This window comes from Eschrichtius robustus, chromosome 15 (assembly GCF_028021215.1).
Source record: "Eschrichtius robustus isolate mEscRob2 chromosome 15, mEscRob2.pri, whole genome shotgun sequence".
Lineage (NCBI taxonomy): Eukaryota > Metazoa > Chordata > Mammalia > Artiodactyla > Eschrichtiidae > Eschrichtius > Eschrichtius robustus.
The window spans coordinates 7,699,083-7,717,768 of record NC_090838.1 but is presented as its reverse complement, the minus strand read 5'-3'; the positions used below and the strand labels follow the sequence as shown (position 1 = coordinate 7,717,768).

The 18,686-nt window shown below is 57.2% G+C and overlaps 1 protein-coding gene across 2 annotated transcripts in view; it reads right to left on the bottom strand.

Moving 5' to 3' along the window:
• The window catches only part of ATP6V1C2 (ATPase H+ transporting V1 subunit C2), a 51,984-nt gene that overhangs the window by 5,386 nt on the left and 27,912 nt on the right, over window positions 1-18,686 (bottom strand). For both annotated transcript variants that reach the window (XM_068565168.1, XM_068565169.1), the window contains exons 5-11: window positions 12,113-12,207; window positions 7,859-7,950; window positions 6,450-6,548; window positions 5,767-5,835; window positions 3,751-3,843; window positions 3,545-3,638; window positions 86-183 (exon numbers count right to left, since the gene is read on the bottom strand). In XM_068565168.1, the coding sequence (XP_068421269.1) occupies window positions 86-183; window positions 3,545-3,638; window positions 3,751-3,843; window positions 5,767-5,835; window positions 6,450-6,548; window positions 7,859-7,950; window positions 12,113-12,207 (640 nt within the window). The remainder of the gene's footprint in view (window positions 1-85; window positions 184-3,544; window positions 3,639-3,750; window positions 3,844-5,766; window positions 5,836-6,449; window positions 6,549-7,858; window positions 7,951-12,112; window positions 12,208-18,686) is intronic.

The following is an 18,686-nucleotide window of genomic DNA, read 5'->3' as shown; positions in this document are numbered from 1 at the left end:
GGTGGCAGAGCCCAGGTGGCCCCAGAGCTGGCTACGCCCGACCTCCCACCGCAGGACAGCCCAGGGCGGCATCTCGTCCACGCACCTGAGCACAGACTCCACAAACACTCTCAGTGCCTTGATGTGGATCCAGGCAATAAAGGCTTCGCTGAAGTTCACCTTGAGCCATCGCAGCAGCGGGCCCTGCAGGGACAGGAGTGCGGTGACCCCTCCCGGCCACTCCACCCGACGCCCGGCCAACAAAGGACGTGGGTTTTGACAGAGCAAGCCCCGAGCCGAGAAGAAACGCCCAGGGGCCAGCAGAAGCAGCAAGTCGGTCGGACGAGGCCAGGGTGAGGCCCAGGCCCACGTTCTCCAGGGCACCTGGCGCTGGGGCGGCTCAGCGGGCCAGCCAGCCGGCACACGCATGGGGCGGGCCATCACCAACCAGGCCGCGGGGGGCCAGGCGGCCCCTGACCTCGGGGCTTTCAGCAGGCAGCCAGCAAGCTTCTGGCTGACACTGCGCCGCCAAGGAGCCCCCCTTCTCGAAGGCTCCACCCCAAGTCCCGGCATCATCCACCAGCCGCCACTTCCAGGGGGTTCCTCACAGCCCCACTGCACGTGGCCACAGCCGCTATCGCTAATGCTGGTATGGCTGGTCCTCCTGGGATGCCCACAAAGGTCAGGGGTGGGTCAGGGGTGGGCACCCAGGGGAAGAGAGCTGAGCTGCCCGACCACCATCCCCCAGCCAGGACCTGCCCCATCACCAGCTCCAGCCACCGCCAGCCAGGACAAAGGCACCCTGGCCAGCAAGCACCAATCATTGCTGGGGGAGGGGGAGGGGGAGGGGCAGCTCCCAAGAGACCCTGCAGATTAGGAGGAAGGCATGATTCTGGAATCCCTGAATTTAAGACCTCAAAAGCCATAGTAGATAACAGGAAACGCAAGGATTTGTTTTCTCCAAAGATGCCTGCGCGGGCGAGGACATGCGAGCCGGGGAACCCCAGGGCTCCCGGGGGGTTGCTTACCTCACCCTCGCCCTCACTCTCTCTCTCTCTGTCGTTCTGCCCCGCAGCGGGCCTATCAGGGTTCCCTAGCGGGGTTACCTTAACCTTGTGGTCCGGGAAGGTGGATGATCCCTTTTTAAGAGCAACACAGGAAGTTTGCTAAAGGCACAGAAATGATTTATTAATCTTTCAGCAAACATGCATCACAAACAAACAGAAATCACTCTCACGGCCTGAAAAGCACCTGAAGGCGGGCTCAGGCGTGCCAGCCCACCCTCGGGACTTGCGTGCTGGTTGGACTGGAGGTGCGCCGGTGCAGTTGGCACGCCCCCTCCAGGGCGGGGGTGTTAACGTCCTCGGGTTCCAGATTCCAGGGGCAGAGCCCACAGCCCCTCCCTCGGCCTGGCCTCGGCCAGGAGCTCCCCCTTCCTGGAATGTCTGTGGAACCAGCTCCGCCTTCCGGGCTATCTGGGCTGAGTCAGGGTGTCTCTCCCAAGTCCAGCTCACAGTAGCCTCCTTGGCCGTCAGGATGCACTTAAGCGTGTTACAGGCAGAAAACTGGTCAGGTGTGCTGTTAGGACACATTCGACCCTTTATCATCTTTCTCTGCAGACAGGTGCAAAAAGCGGGAAAATCCCATCCTGTGCTCTCAAAGGGAACTGACACCCAGGACCTAGGTAACAAAAGGACGGACGCAAGATGCTGGTCCTATGCACCTCCAAAAAGGCCAAAGGGGGAAAGAGATTCTTAAGAAGCCGAGGTAGGGCTGACCCCAGCTGACCCCTGCTCGCTGGCGCCCAGCAAGAGCCTCGCAGGGAACTACAAGTTTCCAAGTTAGTCTGTCCTTCGGAGCTCCGCTTCCCCTCCACGGAGACCGGGCAGGGCTCCCCGGGGCAACCAGGGAGCGGAAATCTACACCACGCGAAAACATGCCAGCGAGCAACCTGAGACAGAGGCGCAGGCGTTGGGCTCGGGTGTATCACCTTGATCCCCAGGGGGTCTGTGCCAGCGCGGAGGTGGGTGCCAAAGGCTCGCCCTGGTCACCTGTGAAAGGTGCCACCATCTAGCTCCCTCCAGAGACACCGTGGGGGGCTCGGGCCAGGACTAAAGCAAGCTGGGAAAGGGCTCAGCTAAAGAGAAGGCTGGAACCTTCTTGGGATATTAGGGTTCTGGAGGAGCTCAGGTGCAGGAGGAAACCCTTTGGATCTCAGCTCTTGCTGGTGAGCACCCTTCCTGCCTGGTGAGTCGGGTCCGAGGCCGGGGGCATAGGGCTGCAGCTCAGTCCTTAGTCTCAGGAAGGGCCCCGGAGCCTTGGCCCAAGCCCGACAGATTGTGGATCTAAAAAGTGTGTGTTCCCTTGGCGTGCACACACATGTCCACACACGTATGTGTGTGTGTGCGCGCGCGTGCCTTTCTCCTCGGGGAGAGAAGGGCTGAAATCCCTCACAGGCAGTTTTATATGATCAGTTCCCATTTCCTCCTCAGAGGGGGATGGGTCCATCCAGTGGGGCTCTGGGGACCCCATTTCCGGGGCCCCGTGGCTAGTTCTCACTCCTGACGGGGCCAGGTGTCTGCAGTCCCTGTGCAAAGGCCGCGGACCCAGAGAGGTCAGGCGGGATGCACAGAATCCCCCAGCCCGAGGCAAGAGGCGGCCCGGGGCACAGGCACAGCCCCACGGGGGGCACTGGCTCTTCACCCAAACACACACTCACAGCTTCATGTTTACACACCAACTTTCCTCACCCCTCCCTTCCTCTCTACTCTAGAGGCTGAACTGGAAGTTTCTCTGAGAACCCTCCCTGGGGGGACTGTAGGGCAGGGGACCTGAAAACATCCCCCCCTGGCTCAGCCCCGCTCTGAGCTGCAGGATGCTGAGTCCCGAAGGTGCCCATTTTACAGAGCGACTCTCTCAAGGCTACACCATTCACATTGCCAAAACGAAAATCTGGTTTTCTCTCTTGAGCTCAGCTGCCCTCACATATGAGAAGGTCCTGAGTGGCTGTGGCTGGAAGTCTCTAGGGTAAGCACCCACTCTTTGCTGAAAGCCTCGGGGAGGTACATACAGGTGCTGGTGACGGGGGTGTCACAGCACGCCTGGACATCGCACGGACCAGGGCTTTGGGTGACGGCTGGCTGCACTCTCCAAGGCGGTGGCCCTGCCACTCTCAGCACAGGCGCCCCTGCCCGGAGCCCTGACAGCCTTGCTCGACCCCAGGGGGCAGGTGGGTCCTGTCCCAGGGCCAGTGCTCGTTCACCTCTCAGAGCCTTTCTCCTCCGCAGAATGGAGCTAAGAGTTCCTTCCCGGAGGGCAGTGCCGGGCTCGGTGAGATCTCCTACAGCAGGGCTCACGGCTCATGTGTCACCTCCAGGTTACTGGCGCTTGTCACCCTCCCCCAGACCCTGTCTGGCAGCCCCAGGAGTGTGCACGGGGCAAGTAGGGACGTCGGGCGTGGGGTGTTGGGACTAGGCGGGGCCCTTCTGCTCCAGGCCTTGGGTGCGCGGGCAGGGACCACCCAACGCCTTCAAGAAAATCCTCCGGGCCTGTATCATAGACTCACGTATTGTTGCTTCTTATCCAACAGCAATCTGGTCATCTCTTCCCTTTCCCTTTTAATTTCTTTTTCATCATAGTAAAATTCGCGGACAGTGAACCTTAAGATAAGCAAACGAGAGGCTTTCGCTAAGAAGCTTCCAGTCAGAGCAGAGACCCGCCGCCAGTGGAGACAAACCAAACCCGGGGAAACCCACCGAGGCCAGCCCTTACTTATTCTCTTTGGCTTTGGTTTTGAAATCGTCAATCACTTTTCGAAACAGAGTCACGGTGAAGAGGCCGCCCTCGTTGTCCTCAGCTATCAGCCTGTGGGAGAGAAGCGTTTGTTCACTGGACCCACCAGCAGGCCCCGGAGCTGGGCCGAAGGAGCCTGTCCTCTCCCCGGCGGTGTGGCTCGCTGCAGGGGGAGCCTGGTGGCCCTGGCGGCAGCGAGGGTGGAGGAAGCGAGGGCGTCCCTTCCTGGTGCCTAACTTCTGGCTGCGTGTGTCAGCTGCCGGCGCCTTCCCGGCGTCTCCTGCTACTTCCACTCGCCCTCCAGGCTAGGGCTCCGCGGTGACCTAAACGCCGGAGACTTGCTCGGATCTGGGGTGGGCTCCAGGCCACGAACCGGCCGAGAGCAAGCCGCACGCAGGGCTTAGTCACCTGGCGTGCCGAGCGGGGCGCGCCGCCTCTCACGCGCTGTGGTTGTAACGAAGCAGAGGGCAAAGTTCCAGCTGGTGGAAACCATCCCACGATGGGCATTTCACGTCCAACGTCACAATGTTCTAATTAGACGTGGTCTCCCTGGCACACCTTGACGTAGGACCACTGCGGTTGCTGTCCTCAGTATGGGGGTCACTGGGGCCCGTGGTCTGAGCGTCTTTGAGTCCCGCTGGCCAGATGACCTGACAATGGGAGCCCTTGGGCCCAAGCAGGGTCTCGGGTCACCTTTCCTGCTTCTCCGAGCCCACACCCCTAGGGGCTGACCCCGGTTCCAGAAACCTTTCCAGAGTAATCTCAGCAGACTCTCAGGTGCCCCCTGACAATGAAGGGCCTGCGGGTTCTGGTCTGAGAAGTCAAGCCACCTCCTGAAGCAGCCTCTCCCGGCAGGAGTTCCCAGCACTTGGCCATGGAGAGCCAGCATTGGAGAGCAGTGAACGCTCCTGCCAAGCAGGCCAGCGTCGAGGGCCAGCTCCTCTGCCGGCCTGTACGCCCTCCTCCTCCTTCTGCCCCTGGCAGCCTCCCCTGGTGACCTCAGGCTGTGACTGTCCTGCGCCCTGCACCCTTCAGTTTAGCTCCTGATTGCTATCTCCCGTGAGTCTGTGACCCTGGGAGAGCCAGCAGGCGTCCCAGGCCAGAGGCCTCTGGGCTGGGATGGGAGTGGGCAGGGCTGCCCAAGACTCACTGAGAAATCATTTAAAGTGCAAGCTATTTCAGGCACGGGAAAAGGTACAGAGAATAAATACCCATGTATCCCCCACCCAGCTTAAGACATAAAACAATTTTCATACAATAGAAGCCCCACATGCCCTCCCCAAACTCATTCTAATCCCACCTCTAGGTCACCGCTGTGCTGAGTTTGGCGTTTCTCATCCTCAAACACCCATAATTCCGTGCACCTGCATTTCCCAAGTCACATACAGTTTAGTTTTGTCTATTTTTAGATTTTAAATAAATGGCTTCGTGCTGTGTGTCCCCTTCTGCAACTTGCTTTCCGCTTAACATCACAGAGTGAGATTTATCCTTGCTCATGCCCGTAACGCTAAACTGTTGATTTTCCCAGCTGTGTGGTATTCATGGTTCAAATATGTTCCTCTGTCCCTTCTGCTGTCACTTTTCCAGCCCTCACTGGCCACTCCTGCTCTGACCCCAGCAGGCCACACGTCGAGACTCTTTTCCTCCCCTGCTCGTGCTCTGCGGCCATCACAGCCAGGCTCTTGCTTGACCCTCAGGTGGGGAAGAATCCAGGCCAAGCTGAGAATGCAGAGCAGAGCACAGCGCAGGCCCTGCATGCCCTGAGGGCCACAAGGTAGTCAGGGAGGGCTTCCCGGAGGAGGGGGCAAGGAAGCAGGGTTCTGAAAGATGGAGGGAGTCTGGCATGTGGCTGAGTGTGTGGCTGTGAAGGCACAAGTGTGGAGGGCTGAAGGCCCTTGTGCCCTTGGGGCATGTTTGGTGGCTAGGTGTCCCAGAGCACCCACACATGCCCCACCCCCACCCCAGGCCCTGGGGCCAAGCTGAGGTCTCACTTACTTCGTCGACCGTGGGACCACCATGTCCGAGAGGGATTCATAGGTTTTTTGCCATTGTGCATAGCTTGGTCTGTGAGAATACAGAATCGTTCAGTGATTTTTTGCAGTAAAGACTGTGGGGTGTCCTGAGAGTCTAGGAAGCTGCATGCCCCTTTCTCTGAGGGACTGAGAGGAGCAGGGCTAGGGGCCAGACAGCACCCCAAACATCCCCTGAGGCCCTGCCATGGGCTTTGGGACCCCTGTCCCCAGCCCCATCTGGGGCTTAGCCTCCCCATGAGGCCCCAGGCACCATGGAGGGGCCGTGAGAAGGACTCAGAGGAGATGCCTGCTGGGAGCTCTAATCTTGGCCCTGTGTGAGCTTGGGCAAACCAGTTGACCTCTCTGGCCGCAGGACAAGGGACTAGTAACAGCCCCCGCCCGACCCCAGGCTTGTTGTGAGGGAAACGAGCTCCGGTGTGTGGCATCGGGCACACAGCAGATGCCCAAGAAAAAACCACTTCTGTCACCATTACCACCACAAGCACTGTCACCTGCTCCCCTGACCACCCCACAGCTGCCATTTAGGGCTCCAGGATCTGGCCCTGGGGGACTCCCGCTTCATCTCTGCTGGGCGGGACGAGTTTCCTTCTGTGATCAGCAACCCAGATGGAGACCCCACACCACTCACCTTCCTGGTCCACTTACTTGGGAACAATGACCAGAAGTGTGATCAGATACTCAGAATCCAACACAAAGTCTTCTTTGCTCACAATGTCGCTCAGTGTCCGAGTGAAGAGGTTCCCCCTGCATCCACGTGGGGCAAAGGAATTGTGACCAGCAGAAAAGCACACAGAGGCATCCCACAGACCCCCGGCACGCCCACGACACGCACGTGTTGGGACAGCAGGGGCAGCAGGGGACAGCAAGGCTCAGGACGCTTCCTGGGGAGGGGGAGGGGCCCTGGGCTAAGTGTCCCCCGGCTCTGTGTCTGGGCGCCCAGAACTGCTGTGCCTGGCAGGACCCCAGGTCCTATCACCAGTCACCCGAGCTGAATCCAACACCTCGGTCAGCTGCGCTGCCCCGGAACAAGCCACCGGCTGTTGGGAGGGGATCGCTGGCGACAGGCAGCTTATGTTACCCAAGTGGAACACAGCGGTCGGCTCACGCCACCACCTGGGCCACTCCGGGCAGGGACAGGCCCAGAAGAGGGCTCCATTTCACTTGACACACCTTACAGGTCCAGCAGCCAGGGGACATTCACCTGAAATAGCTTTGTACGTGTGTCCAGTGGAACCTGTCTCATCAAGGTCATGGTATTTTTAGCACAGGGATCAAGGCTATTGTATCAGCAAATGGGCCAAAACACAACTACTGAGACGGTCTGTAGCATCAGCATGTAGGCCATGAGGTTAAATACCCAAGTGCACGTTGCTTCCTGAGGAAAGAGTTCTCGAGCCCTTAGTCAAGGCCGAAGCTTTAGGTAAAAAGCCGTCCCACAGGGCTCTCCAGACTGCACCGCCCGGAACCCACATGCCCTCTTCCCCATGCCGACCAGCCATCACTGATAAGGCCCTTAGGGTCCCTCTCCAAAGGCACCCTGCAGTGCCCATCTGTCCCGGACTCCTTACGTTACCAGACCTTATCTGTCCGGTTTACACCCATACCCCTTGCGCAAAGCAGACTTTCCATAAATATTTGTTGAGTGAATAACTGTGAGCTCTCCAAGTGCAGAAAGGATATTTTATTCTGCTTCGTATCTTTAGGGCCTAGCATAAGGCCTGAGTATAGTGGGTACTTAATAAACACTGATCCGAAGAAGAAAAAGAGAAACATCAGAGGGAGGTAGAGACTGTCTGACCCTCTTCACCCTCCCCTCCTTCACTCCGTGTATGTTCAATCAACCACTGTTACTGTTGGCCCTCCCTGCCCAGCACGTAACTCCTGAAGAGGCAGGAGTGCCTCTGTGTCTGTCTGTCCGTCTGGCTGGCTGGCTGGCTGTCTCTCTCTCTCAGACACAGACACCCAGCTCACCCAGTGATCTGAAAGGCCCGTGCTTGGACGCTGCCCTGGCCAGGCCCTGAGGCCGCAAGGAGCGCGGGAACCCGAATACTCACGTGGATTTCTTCTCCAGGTTCTCCAGATTTGTCTTCAGAGCACTGTAGGCGGCCGTTCGGGACTTCAGGTCCGTCTCAATCTGTGCCAGTTGCTATTTGGAAAAGCAAAAGAGTTTAAAGAGTTGGTTGAACTTTTCAAAATTGCTGCAAATTGCTCCTGGTGCACTTAAGGAAAACACTGCACCCTGCACGTTCGCTGGGATGGCTTACGTTTTTCTCGCCTCTGCTCTCCCAGGCCTTCCAGCATTTGACCCTACAGTGAGCTCACCCCGGGAGGCAGGGAAGGGATTATTAACGTCCCCACTTTGCCAACAGGGGGCTCGAGATATAAATGGCTTTTCTAGGATCACTCAGCAAGCTGAGTCTTGTCCCGATTTCTAGCCCACCTCGTACTCTCAGGGCCCCCAGGGCCCCAACTCCACGTGCTCTCAGGCTCTGCTAGAGGTCAGCTCGGGCTGACCCCCATCCCGGCTTCTCGGGGGACCCGCTGTAGCCCAGCCCTGACCAGCACCCAGGTCTCCAGGCTCAGCTGTGCCCCACGGCAGCCCCTTCCTGTTTTGTGTAGGTAGGAAGGCTCTTTTCAGTTTGGAGGCAGGTCACCAGCCTGACGTTAGGGAGATCCCCCTGTTCTGGAAGTTTCAGGAGCGCGTCCGGGATCCCCACCTGAGGTGGGCAGGGAAATGAGACAACTGAGGCCCAAGGCTCAGGTCTCCAGGTGCCTGGCCTCAGGTGCCCCACCTGCTCAGCCGGGGTGATAACTCACCCACAGCAGTGAGAGAAAAATGCTCACCAGGCCCAATTCAACGGAAGCGCTCACAACACAGCAGCTGTTACGACGATCACTGCAAATCAGTATCTCGAGGTCACTGAACCAAGCGGCTCAGAGACAGCGGCGAACCCCTCTTGCACGTGGGAACTGTGGGGATTTTCTGGCTCACACTTTAACAGCAGGGTCCACGAACACAGAACGGGTCCGACAAAGCACAGCACCCACACCACGGACTACTGTGCCAGCGACACGGTGGCTGAGGGCTGGCCCCGCGGCTCTTGGGAGACTGTGCCCGTTTCCTCCAGGCCACGCCGGGAGGAGACACACTCAGGGGCGCCTCACAGGCCCACCCTCGGCTGCGGAGGGGACATTTACATCGCACCAACAGACACAACAGATCAGCACACCACTGCTGCTACGGGACTATCTCAGGAATCACTACACAGAAAAAGGAGGCGATCTGTAGGATATGAGCAATTCTGAGTTGAAATATATATACTTTTAATATAGATGAGAGGATCCACTTTAAACTTGTAAACATTGGTTCCCTTTAGGGAGGTTAAAGGGAGTGGCAATTGGAGGGGAGGGGACATGTGGGTGATGTCGGGGGCGGGGGGGCCTTTAACGCTTTCTTTCATCTTTCCATTTTGACTGTTTGATTTTTAAAATAAGATTTATAATTTTTTTTTTTTTTTTTTTACAATTTTTAGAACCTTTTTACCTTGAAATGATTATCGATTCACAGGAAATTGCAAGAATAGTACACAGAGATCCCATGTACCCATCTCACCCATTGGTAACATCTCACATAACAAGAGTACAATATCGTAACCAGGAAATTGACATGGCTACGAGCCACAGATCTTGATTTTTAAAATAAGACTTATACATTTGAATTTTTTTAAAAGGAAAAAAAATCAAACAAAAAATCCTGTGTCGTCTTTATTCTTCTGATTTTACCAAAGCCAATGAAAAACTACAGAGTTGTGTTTAGAAACCAGCAAAACAATGAGAGGAACTAGGACTTGGGAACCCGTCAGGCCCGAATTTGAATGCCAGTTCCAGCTCTGGCTGTGTGACGTGGTGTCAGCTCCTGAACCTCTCTGAGCTCAGTGCCATGGAATTACCGTGAGCTGCTACAGTCTTCAGAGCAGGTCACCCAGAAAGGTGAGCCCTTTCTTCAACAGACTGAGCCCCTCAAGGGCAGGCTGGGTCTGGGTCCTCTCTGCAATTCTGGGCAGCGCGGCCGGCACAAGGCAGTGCTTCGAGAACATTCCAGAACCAAACGTTCCCAGTCCTGCATGCGGTAGGCAAAGAAACTGCTATGTTATGCCGGTGAGATTCAGGAGCCTTTCTGAAACCACACTGTGACCCAGCCCGTGGAGATGGACACAGCCAGGGGCTGCGTCCCCATCCTCGCTCCTCTTCATTAGGGGAGGCAGGTGGGCTCAGTTCCCAGCTGTCAGGAGGGTCGGGGGCCCAGCCCTGAGAGTGTCAGCACAGGGCGCCTCCCAGGTGGGGAGACCTGTTCGGACACCTAGAAGACACTGGTCACTTTCGGAGAAGGGAGTTCCTCTGACTAGGACGTCTCTAGTGAACAGATTCAGATCTCCCAATGCGGGGAACAGGCCTGAGCCAGTGCTGAGGGCAGCGCTGGAGTGCTCCTGGGGCAGGAAGGGGTGAGGGAGCCAATACCCGGAGCCTCTGGCTGGCTGGCCTCAAAGAGCTGATTCCTGGCAGTGGAGCCAACCCAGGGCTTCCTTGGGAAGTGATGCCAGGCATACAGCCCAACCAAGACCTGCATCCCCATCCCAGGGCAATACTTCAACACCTGCAGGTGCTGGGGGATGCCACGCAACCTCTCAGCCAGCTTCCCCATCTGAAAGCAGAGGAAGGCGACACCTGCCCCATAAGGGTGACGTGGGAAGTACAAGCCCAGCATGGTTCCAGGCACATAGGGAGCGCTTTCCAAACCACTGCCCTCCTCCCCACCCTGCTTTCCTGCCAAAGTCACTCTTTGGGTCCCCCGGACTAGAGAGAAGCCAGGTCCTGTCCTCTACAACTGCTCTGCCCCCCCCCTCAGCTGACACCCCGATGCACTCTGGGAACCCTCCTCACTGCCTGCATCCCCGGGACAGCCATGCCGGCGAGCGCTGTCCCCAGGGGACGTTTGGCACAGCCCTGGCCATGCTGCCTGGCTCGGCCTGGCCTCACCAGAGCAGGGCGGGGAGCGGCCAGTCCCACAAACTACTGTGTGCTTCCAGCTTGGGGGTGGAGGGGCACAACACCCTCCTGGATGCCGCACCTGGCACAGGTGTTCTGGGAGCCCCTCCTCGAAGGGCCTTCCAGAATCACTGCCCAATCGCCCCAGGAGGGGCTGGGACCTCTGTGATGTAAAGGGTGCCCGACGAGCTGCACCCAGATTCCGGAGCCTTCTGGTCCCACCCGTGCTCCCAGAGACACAGGCCGGGCGCCAGCCTGCCAGCAGGAGATGCACAGGACTGCAAGGTGGGCGGGGGGGGGGGGGGCGTCCCAGCAGCCCATCGCCTTCACCTGACCCGCCCAGACACACCTGGGCGCTTCTGTCGCCCTGAGACAACAGGAAGGCTTTGTTCCCGGTCTGGCTGAGATGCTCCCCAGCCACCCAGTCACAGGAGACGTGACGTATTAGGGGCTCTGTGCATCCTGGAGGGAGGGGAGGGACAGTGGCCATAAACCATCAGGCTAAATCTCAGACTCTTCATCAGCGCCCACCCGCAGGGGGACCAACAGGAGTCAACACGCTGCAAGACACCCGCGATGTCCCCAGAGGGCTCCGCCTTGATGCTTTTATCAATGAAGCAGAAGCTGGAGGCCCCCGCTCACCAAGACAGTGCAATCATGGCGGCAGCACTCACCGGCCTCCCCACTGTCACCAGGGGTGGGACCCCGATAGTTGCCTCCCAGGAGTTAGGGCTCTTAAGCCAAACTCTCCACGGAAGCAGATAGTTTTTGTTAAGTAAACAATCACCGTCGGGGTCGGGAGAGTCAGGGTGGGGCTGACTTCTCCATCAGTATCTTTCAAAGGGGAGCGCGGTGAACGGGCACCGGGGTCTGGGGTCAGAACACCAGGGGCTCAGAGCACCCGTCGAGGGGAGTGTCCTGTAGGACGAAGCCACCCTGCCCAGTGGCAGATTTGGAAGAGGTGTAGGGAGGACAGGTGGTCACCAACCCGTTTCCAGGGCTGCCCTGAAACCCAAAGGTGTCTGACCTTGCCCGGCACATGGAAGGCCACAGCTCAGGGCCCAGTCAGGGCCGGCGGGAGCCAGAGGGGAAGGGACCCCACCCAGGGCCACTGGGCAGGGCGAGAACCCACCCAGCCTCCCGCCTCTGGAAAGTTCCTTCTTGCTTCGCCAGGGTGCAAACGCCATGTAGCTTCACCCCAGATGGTCAGTGACGCCGGTCACAGTAGTGTGACGTCCCCCAAGAGAAGGCCCTTCTCTTACCTTTGCCAGAGTGTCTGCTATGCTCACCAGCGGCTGCTTCGCAGGATACTTGGCCATGTCCCATTCGAAGTGGGTCACAAAGGACGTTAAGTCAGCTAGAAGAACATAAACACGTTGCAACAGACAGTGGACTTCCCGTCTCTCCTGAGACCCAGGCAGGCCAAGCGTCCCCACTGAAACCGAGGAAGCAATGAGAGAAACGGGAGGACAGACTCAGGGCGCCCTCCCCCTCCGGGAGAGCAGATGCTCCCCGCGGGAGCAGAGGGCCAGGCCAGCCATCAGCCAGGACCACGGGTGGCCCTACCCTCAGGATGCTGCAAAGGTGCGCTCCTGCACCCGAAATCGAACTCAGACGGCTGCCCCAGAGCCCCACGTGTGAGAGGCCCTGCTCTCCCAGGGGGTGGCCACGAAGTTGGAGGTATTCTGCGGCACCAGACGAATCCCCTGCCTTTTCCAGTTGGTTCGACCACACTCCCAGCTGAAGTTGTAAGTTCGAGGTACCCCAAAGGTACCCCAGAGAGCCCCAAGCCAACCCCCGAAGACCCCACAGCCACCATGGGTGCCACCTGCCCTGCAGATGACCATCTCCCTGCCTCTCCCCCGTCCCAGCGCTAGACATAGGCCAGGTCCTCACACACGTCTGTTTTAACAAAGGCATTTTCAACGTCAGCGAAATACTGGAGTTAGTGAAGGTGGTTTTTACCACCTGGTACGGACGTGCATTTGTCAGGGTATGTTTTTTACATAAAAGTGTATAGTGAGTGGAACAAATCAGTGTTTTCTCATATTTTCTTTTCTCTCTTACTTTCTCCAAAAGCAAGCCTAAACCTGCGTGCTCAGGGTGTTTGTGATTGTCTCTCACCAGCCGCGGGTGGAGGAAGGGGCTGGGAGGTCAGCCAGCGGCGCTTGGGGGCCCTGGGGCGTGTCAGTAGCCAAACCTCTTTGCACCTCAGCCTCCTGACCTGAGAAGTGGGAGCGCGAAGGGGTGTCCGCATACCTCCTGAGGGCCCTCTCTCTTCAGGGGAGCACCAGGCACAGTGAAAGGGTGAGATCCGGGGGCCAGCTGCAGGCTACACCCCGGTCCATTACCCCTTCAGTGCAGGATGCACTAAGGGGGCCCCCCAGGATTCCATGAACCCCAGCAAGGTGGGCCTTGCCATCCCGGGCTCTCATCCCGGGTTATGTGGACGCCGGCCCTTCACGCCGGGACTGGTCACTGCCCCCTCAGCATTCAGTCACCGTGACTGAAGGCCAGCTCACTGCCGTGCTGGGGACAGCAGACCGTAGCCCCCTCGCCTTCGAGGTGCTCCGTTTGCTCGGGACACGAGTCGAACATGACACCACGGTGAGCAGCGTTAACACAAGGCTGGCAGGGGCTGAGGAAGGAGGGGGAGAGCCCTGTCCTGGGGGGGCTCCGAGGGCTTCATGGGGACCCCGTACTCACTCAGGGACGGAATGGGACAGAGTCTGCCACGTGGCCAGTGAAGGAGGATGCTGGGCGCCAGGCGGGGTGCAATGGTGAGCATCGCGTGCGGGGCATGAGGTCCCCCGGGTCAAGCTGACGGAGCAGGGAGTGTGGACGGAGGGGGAACAGGACGGCCAGGCCGGGTCAGGAAGGTCACGTCTGCACCTTCTCCTGTGGCGCTACAGACACCACGCCCACTCCCTGAGCCCCTCGCACGCGCCCGGAGTGGGACACGCGTCACTCCAACCTCAACAGCACTGCGGAGAGGTCACCAAGAGGTCAGGACCCAGCTGGGCGAGGACACCCGTGCTCCGAGGAGCCTTCTCCGGGGCTTCGAGGGAGAGAGAAGGGAAAGCTAAGAGGGGCCCCTGCCCGGGCAGCAGAGGCAGGGGGCCAACAACAGCACGCAGGGGCAGTTACCCGCGGGGCACGAAGGAGGATCGGGGCACAGCTGGGCTTCCAGGCTGGGTGACTGGGTGCAAGGAGGGCATGTTCCCTCAGCCAGGCAGCGGGGAGGCGGCAGCCTGGGATGGAGCAGAGGCGAGTGGAGCTGGGCTCAGCTTGGGACCAGCTAAGTCGGATATCCGGGTCAGTTACGTTCCCACACGGCAGGTGGAAATGAAGTGGGGCTTGGAGGAGGGAAGGGGCCTGCGGGAGGGAGGTCAGCAGGATGATAATGCCGGTGATGACCATTACAGTAGCTGACGCCGGCTGGTGCTTTACCCTGGCCGGGACGCATGAGTTACTTCAGTTCATTTACCCTTCAACCCTGTCCAATATTATTATTATCTCCGTCTCAGAGATGAGGAAACTCTGGCACAGAGTAAGTCGTGTAACGTCCACCAGAAAAGGAGACAAGGAATGTGGAGGCCAGGGAGGGGCACGCTCCTTTCCTGCCCCGGCCTCGGGCAGGCGCGGCCACACTCTGGGGGGACAGGGAAGCCGCCGTTGTCGGCACCTTCGCAAGAACCACACTCCGATACCTCTGGTCTCCTGACTTAGAGGATCCTTCGGATTCCAACGGCGTTGGGATTGACAAGAGGGCCTCTGAGGCACCAAGGGTGGAGCCCTGACCCAAGTGGACCAGTGCCCTTATAAGGAGACACCAAAGAGCCCCCCCACCCCCCGTGCTCCCACTAAGCAAGGGCCGTGTGAACACACAGGGAAGGGAGCAGGTTTTCACCAGGAACCATACCTGCCATCACCTTGACCTTGAATTTCCAGCCTCCAGAGCTGTGAGAGATAAACATCTGTGGTTTAAGACTCCAGTCTGCAGTATTTTGATATGGCAGCCTGAGCTAATACAGATTTTGGTATTGATTTGGTATTAATATGGATTTGGGGATTGCTACACTAGGGCAGGGAAATGACTTTGTAGGAAGGATCCAGGCCTCGGAGGAACCTAATTGAGGTCTGGATGATGGCAGGGGTGCAGTCAGAGGCAGAACTGACCGTCACAAAGGACTCCTCGTGTGCCAGCAGTCACCCCGATCCTGCTACGGGACCATACTGTGGGCCAGGCCCTGGGCAAGCACAACGGTCACACACCTCCCGTGTGGTCACATGCTGCCCGGTGGGAGCCATTGCCCACCACACAGGCCAGGGAACAGCCCGCCCTAGGTAGGTGCCAGGCAGATGTGTGCTCTAGAGACTCCTGCCTCTGCCACCCCCAGACCCCATGGGCACACCACCACCCAAGCTAAGCCACCCCCGACGCCTCACTCTCTCTCTCACTGCTGCTCTTGTCCTAAACATCAGTCTGGAGACCAACTCCTGAAAGCCTGCCCAACCCTCCCTCCCCCTGCTGGCCTGAGCCCTGGGATGCTCGCCAGCCCCATCACGCTAATGACGCGGCACGATCGCCCTCGATTCCCTGGCTCTTTAAGCCTCCTTGAGGGCAGGTGATAATCTCTGTGTCCCCAGAGCCTGTGACAGTGCCCAGCAGGGAGCAAGTGCTTCGTATGAGAATCTGCCTAATAACCCTGATTATTGTACTAACACTATCCGGGCTGCTTAGAAGAGGTACATTTCAGACAAGGTCTCGTGTCCATGCATTTTCACAAACTCCAGGCTTTTACGGCACTCAGACCGAAGAGAACGCGTCCCCCTTTTCCACTAGAATGCCTGTAATTCCTTTAAGACTCAGCCCCCTCCTCGAGGAGACTCCTAAGCACTTGGTCTCCATCGCAGCACGTCAGGCCCTGTGGGTCGGATCCCCCGGCCGCGAGCTCCTGGAGGACAACCATCTCTGGATGCCCAGCACCCAGCACAGTGCCTGGTACTCGATGGCCAGGCACGAGCGTCCGATGAATGAGGAGGTGAGATAAGGAGACGGTGAAGGTCTCCCCGCAGAAGCCTCCAGAAACCTCTGGCTTGTGACTGTGACTCCTTCCTCCTCCTCCTCCTCCTCCTCCTCCACCTCCTCTTCCAGGTGGGGAGCACCAACCCCAACTCCAGGCACTGCCCCCTCCCCCCGGCCCCAGCTCACGCATCCAAGGGCCTAGCCCTCTCCGCCTGAGGACGGTCCTCAGCCTTAGAAAGCGGCAGCCCTGGGCCCTCCTGGGCAGCCAGTCCCACAGCCTCGTCTCCGCCTGCTCCGGAAATGACAGGCTCGCCTCCCCTCCCCTCTCCCTAGCTGAAGTCCGGAAGCCTGGTCTCGAGGGAGCAGTGTGGGGCTTGGATCAAGGGCCCGTGAGGTCAGACCAGGGCCCAGGCAGGCTCACTTTGAATCAAAACACGCTGTACACAGGCGGCTGCCCTTGAGCAACGATGATGTCATCTAAGAACCAAAACAAAGCCTTCCCGGCAGCAGCAGAAAGAAGGACCTGTGACCACACAGGCAGCGGCCTGCTGCCCGGGCAGCCAGACGGGCCTTCGGATGGCTCTGGCTCTGCGCACTCGGCCTCTGCTGCAATCAGACGCGTCTGTGTCCTTCCACGCTCCAAGCGCAGCGAGAGGCAGAGAACCAACAAGAACAAAAGGTTCCCGGGCAGAGCAGAGAGCCGTAAAGGGATTAAGTCCATTGACAGGTGAGAAAACCAAGACCCAGGGAGGTGACCTGCCAAGGTCACAAAGGACCAAGCCTGACCGTTCCAAGGCCAGTGCTGCCGGCCCTCCAGGAAACAACAGCCCAGAAGACTTGGGTGCACCCTCAGCGACATCACATTAAAATCCCACCTGCTGGGGGCAACACTGAGTTTCTCCAGTTAATTCTCTCAATCACTAGTTCCCTGGGTGCTCTGCAGAAGAAAAATATTTCCCCATCCGAATAATATCAGGAAAGCCTGAGCCAAACTGTTTCAAAGGTCTCTTGACTGCAGTAGTTTTCAGAGCCTTTACTACACTACCGTGCATGATGAATGTTCAGGAGCCGGCCATGAGCACTGCCCTAGCGTCCTTGACCTTTGCACAGGGCTGGGGTACGGGACCAGCTTTGGAGGCTTTAGTCTGGAAGCTGTGGGCACCCAACTCCCAGCAGGCCTAGAGATAATGAAACACATACGAACAAATGAAGCTGAATTCCCCCCTCCTGAGAGGAGAAGCAGCGGCTCTTAGAGTCGTGCCATTTGGACTGGGAATGGATACGATGTAATAATAACATCTAATTTTTAATTGAGGTGAATTTTGAGTAGAATGTAAGCATTTTGATCGTTATTGTAATGTGAGCTCAAATCCTAGAATCCTCAAGACCAGGTTTTTATGTAGAAAAGTAGCTCTAGGCCCTAAGTCTGCGCTTCAGTCTAGGGCCCTATAAGTTACCTGCTGGGAAGTAAGATCAGTTCGTCAGTTGAACAAAATAATTTTTTTGATTAGCCTCGGCAAGAAATCTCAGTGTAACTAACAGATTGCATTTGGGAAGGCATTTTGGTGACTTCTAATCTGTAAAGATTTGTATTCGTCCTAAGAGGATTTGCTGGCTTCAATTCCACCAGTCTGAGCAGGCTGGAGAAAAACCAAAGCAAACGACACCTTCTAACAGGGAAACCAGAACTGGCCTGTTTGGGCATAGGGACTCTCCCAGGAGGGGCCTGAGAGAAGAAGGCTCCCTGTATGCGGGAACCCCATCAAGGCCATACAAAGCTAAGCCTGGCATTTAAGTCGTCAGGGTCCACAAAACAGCCAGCCCCCAAGAACAGGCAGGAGGACGCTAGGGACAGCCATCAAGGCAAGAAGCGAACCACAAGCCAAAAGATGCCCAAGTTGATCTTGAACTCCAGGGTCAAGGCATTCACCACTCCAGGAGGCATGCAGTGTTGCTGTTCGAGGCAAGGGAGATGCAAGGAAGAGGGGGGAGGGAAAAAACAGTGGCCATCTGTGTTATATGGATATCGTGACCACGCTACGAGATTGTCACTTGCGAAATCCATCGTCACCTGATCACCGTTATCCCTACAACCAGACTGAGATTCCACCTTCCCGGGGACATGCGGGTGGCACACTGAGCACACACAGAACAAACAACGCACAACCTACTCTTCAAACATTTCATTTTTTCCTTCAAACCTGCAACGTAATAAGGTGGAGTTATTAGACTGCATGAACATACAAAACGAGGTTCAGATTTGGGAGTACGAACATTTCCATTTATCAGTTAAAACAAGCAAATAAAAAGCTTTCGAATGTTCCCAGGAGGGAATTCCCTGGCGGTTCAGTGGTTAGGACTCCACGCTTCCACTGCAGGGGGCATGAGTTCGATCCCTGGTCGGGGAGTTAAGACCCCGCATGCCACACGGTGGCCAAAAAAAAAGAAATGTTCCCAGAAGGGAAAAAACTTTAATTTATATGTAATAAATGATATAAATAAATATTAAATATAGAATATATGTTCTCATTTTCAGTATACTTATGCATAGAGTCATAGGTTTAATTATCTCTACAGATGCTGAAACACCTAATTCTAAGGTTTCCAAAGCCTCAAAGTTTTTGTCTTGCACATTTTAAGGGCACTCAAATTGTCTGTATATTAATTCATGGACCAAAACATCCTTGGAATCTAAAGATTTATCTTGTTCGCATAGGGGAGACAGAATGCCAAATGCAAACATGCTACCCAAAGTGTTTTTGGTCAATCTCTCCTCTACCTACTGGGCACAACTAAAGAATTCAGTC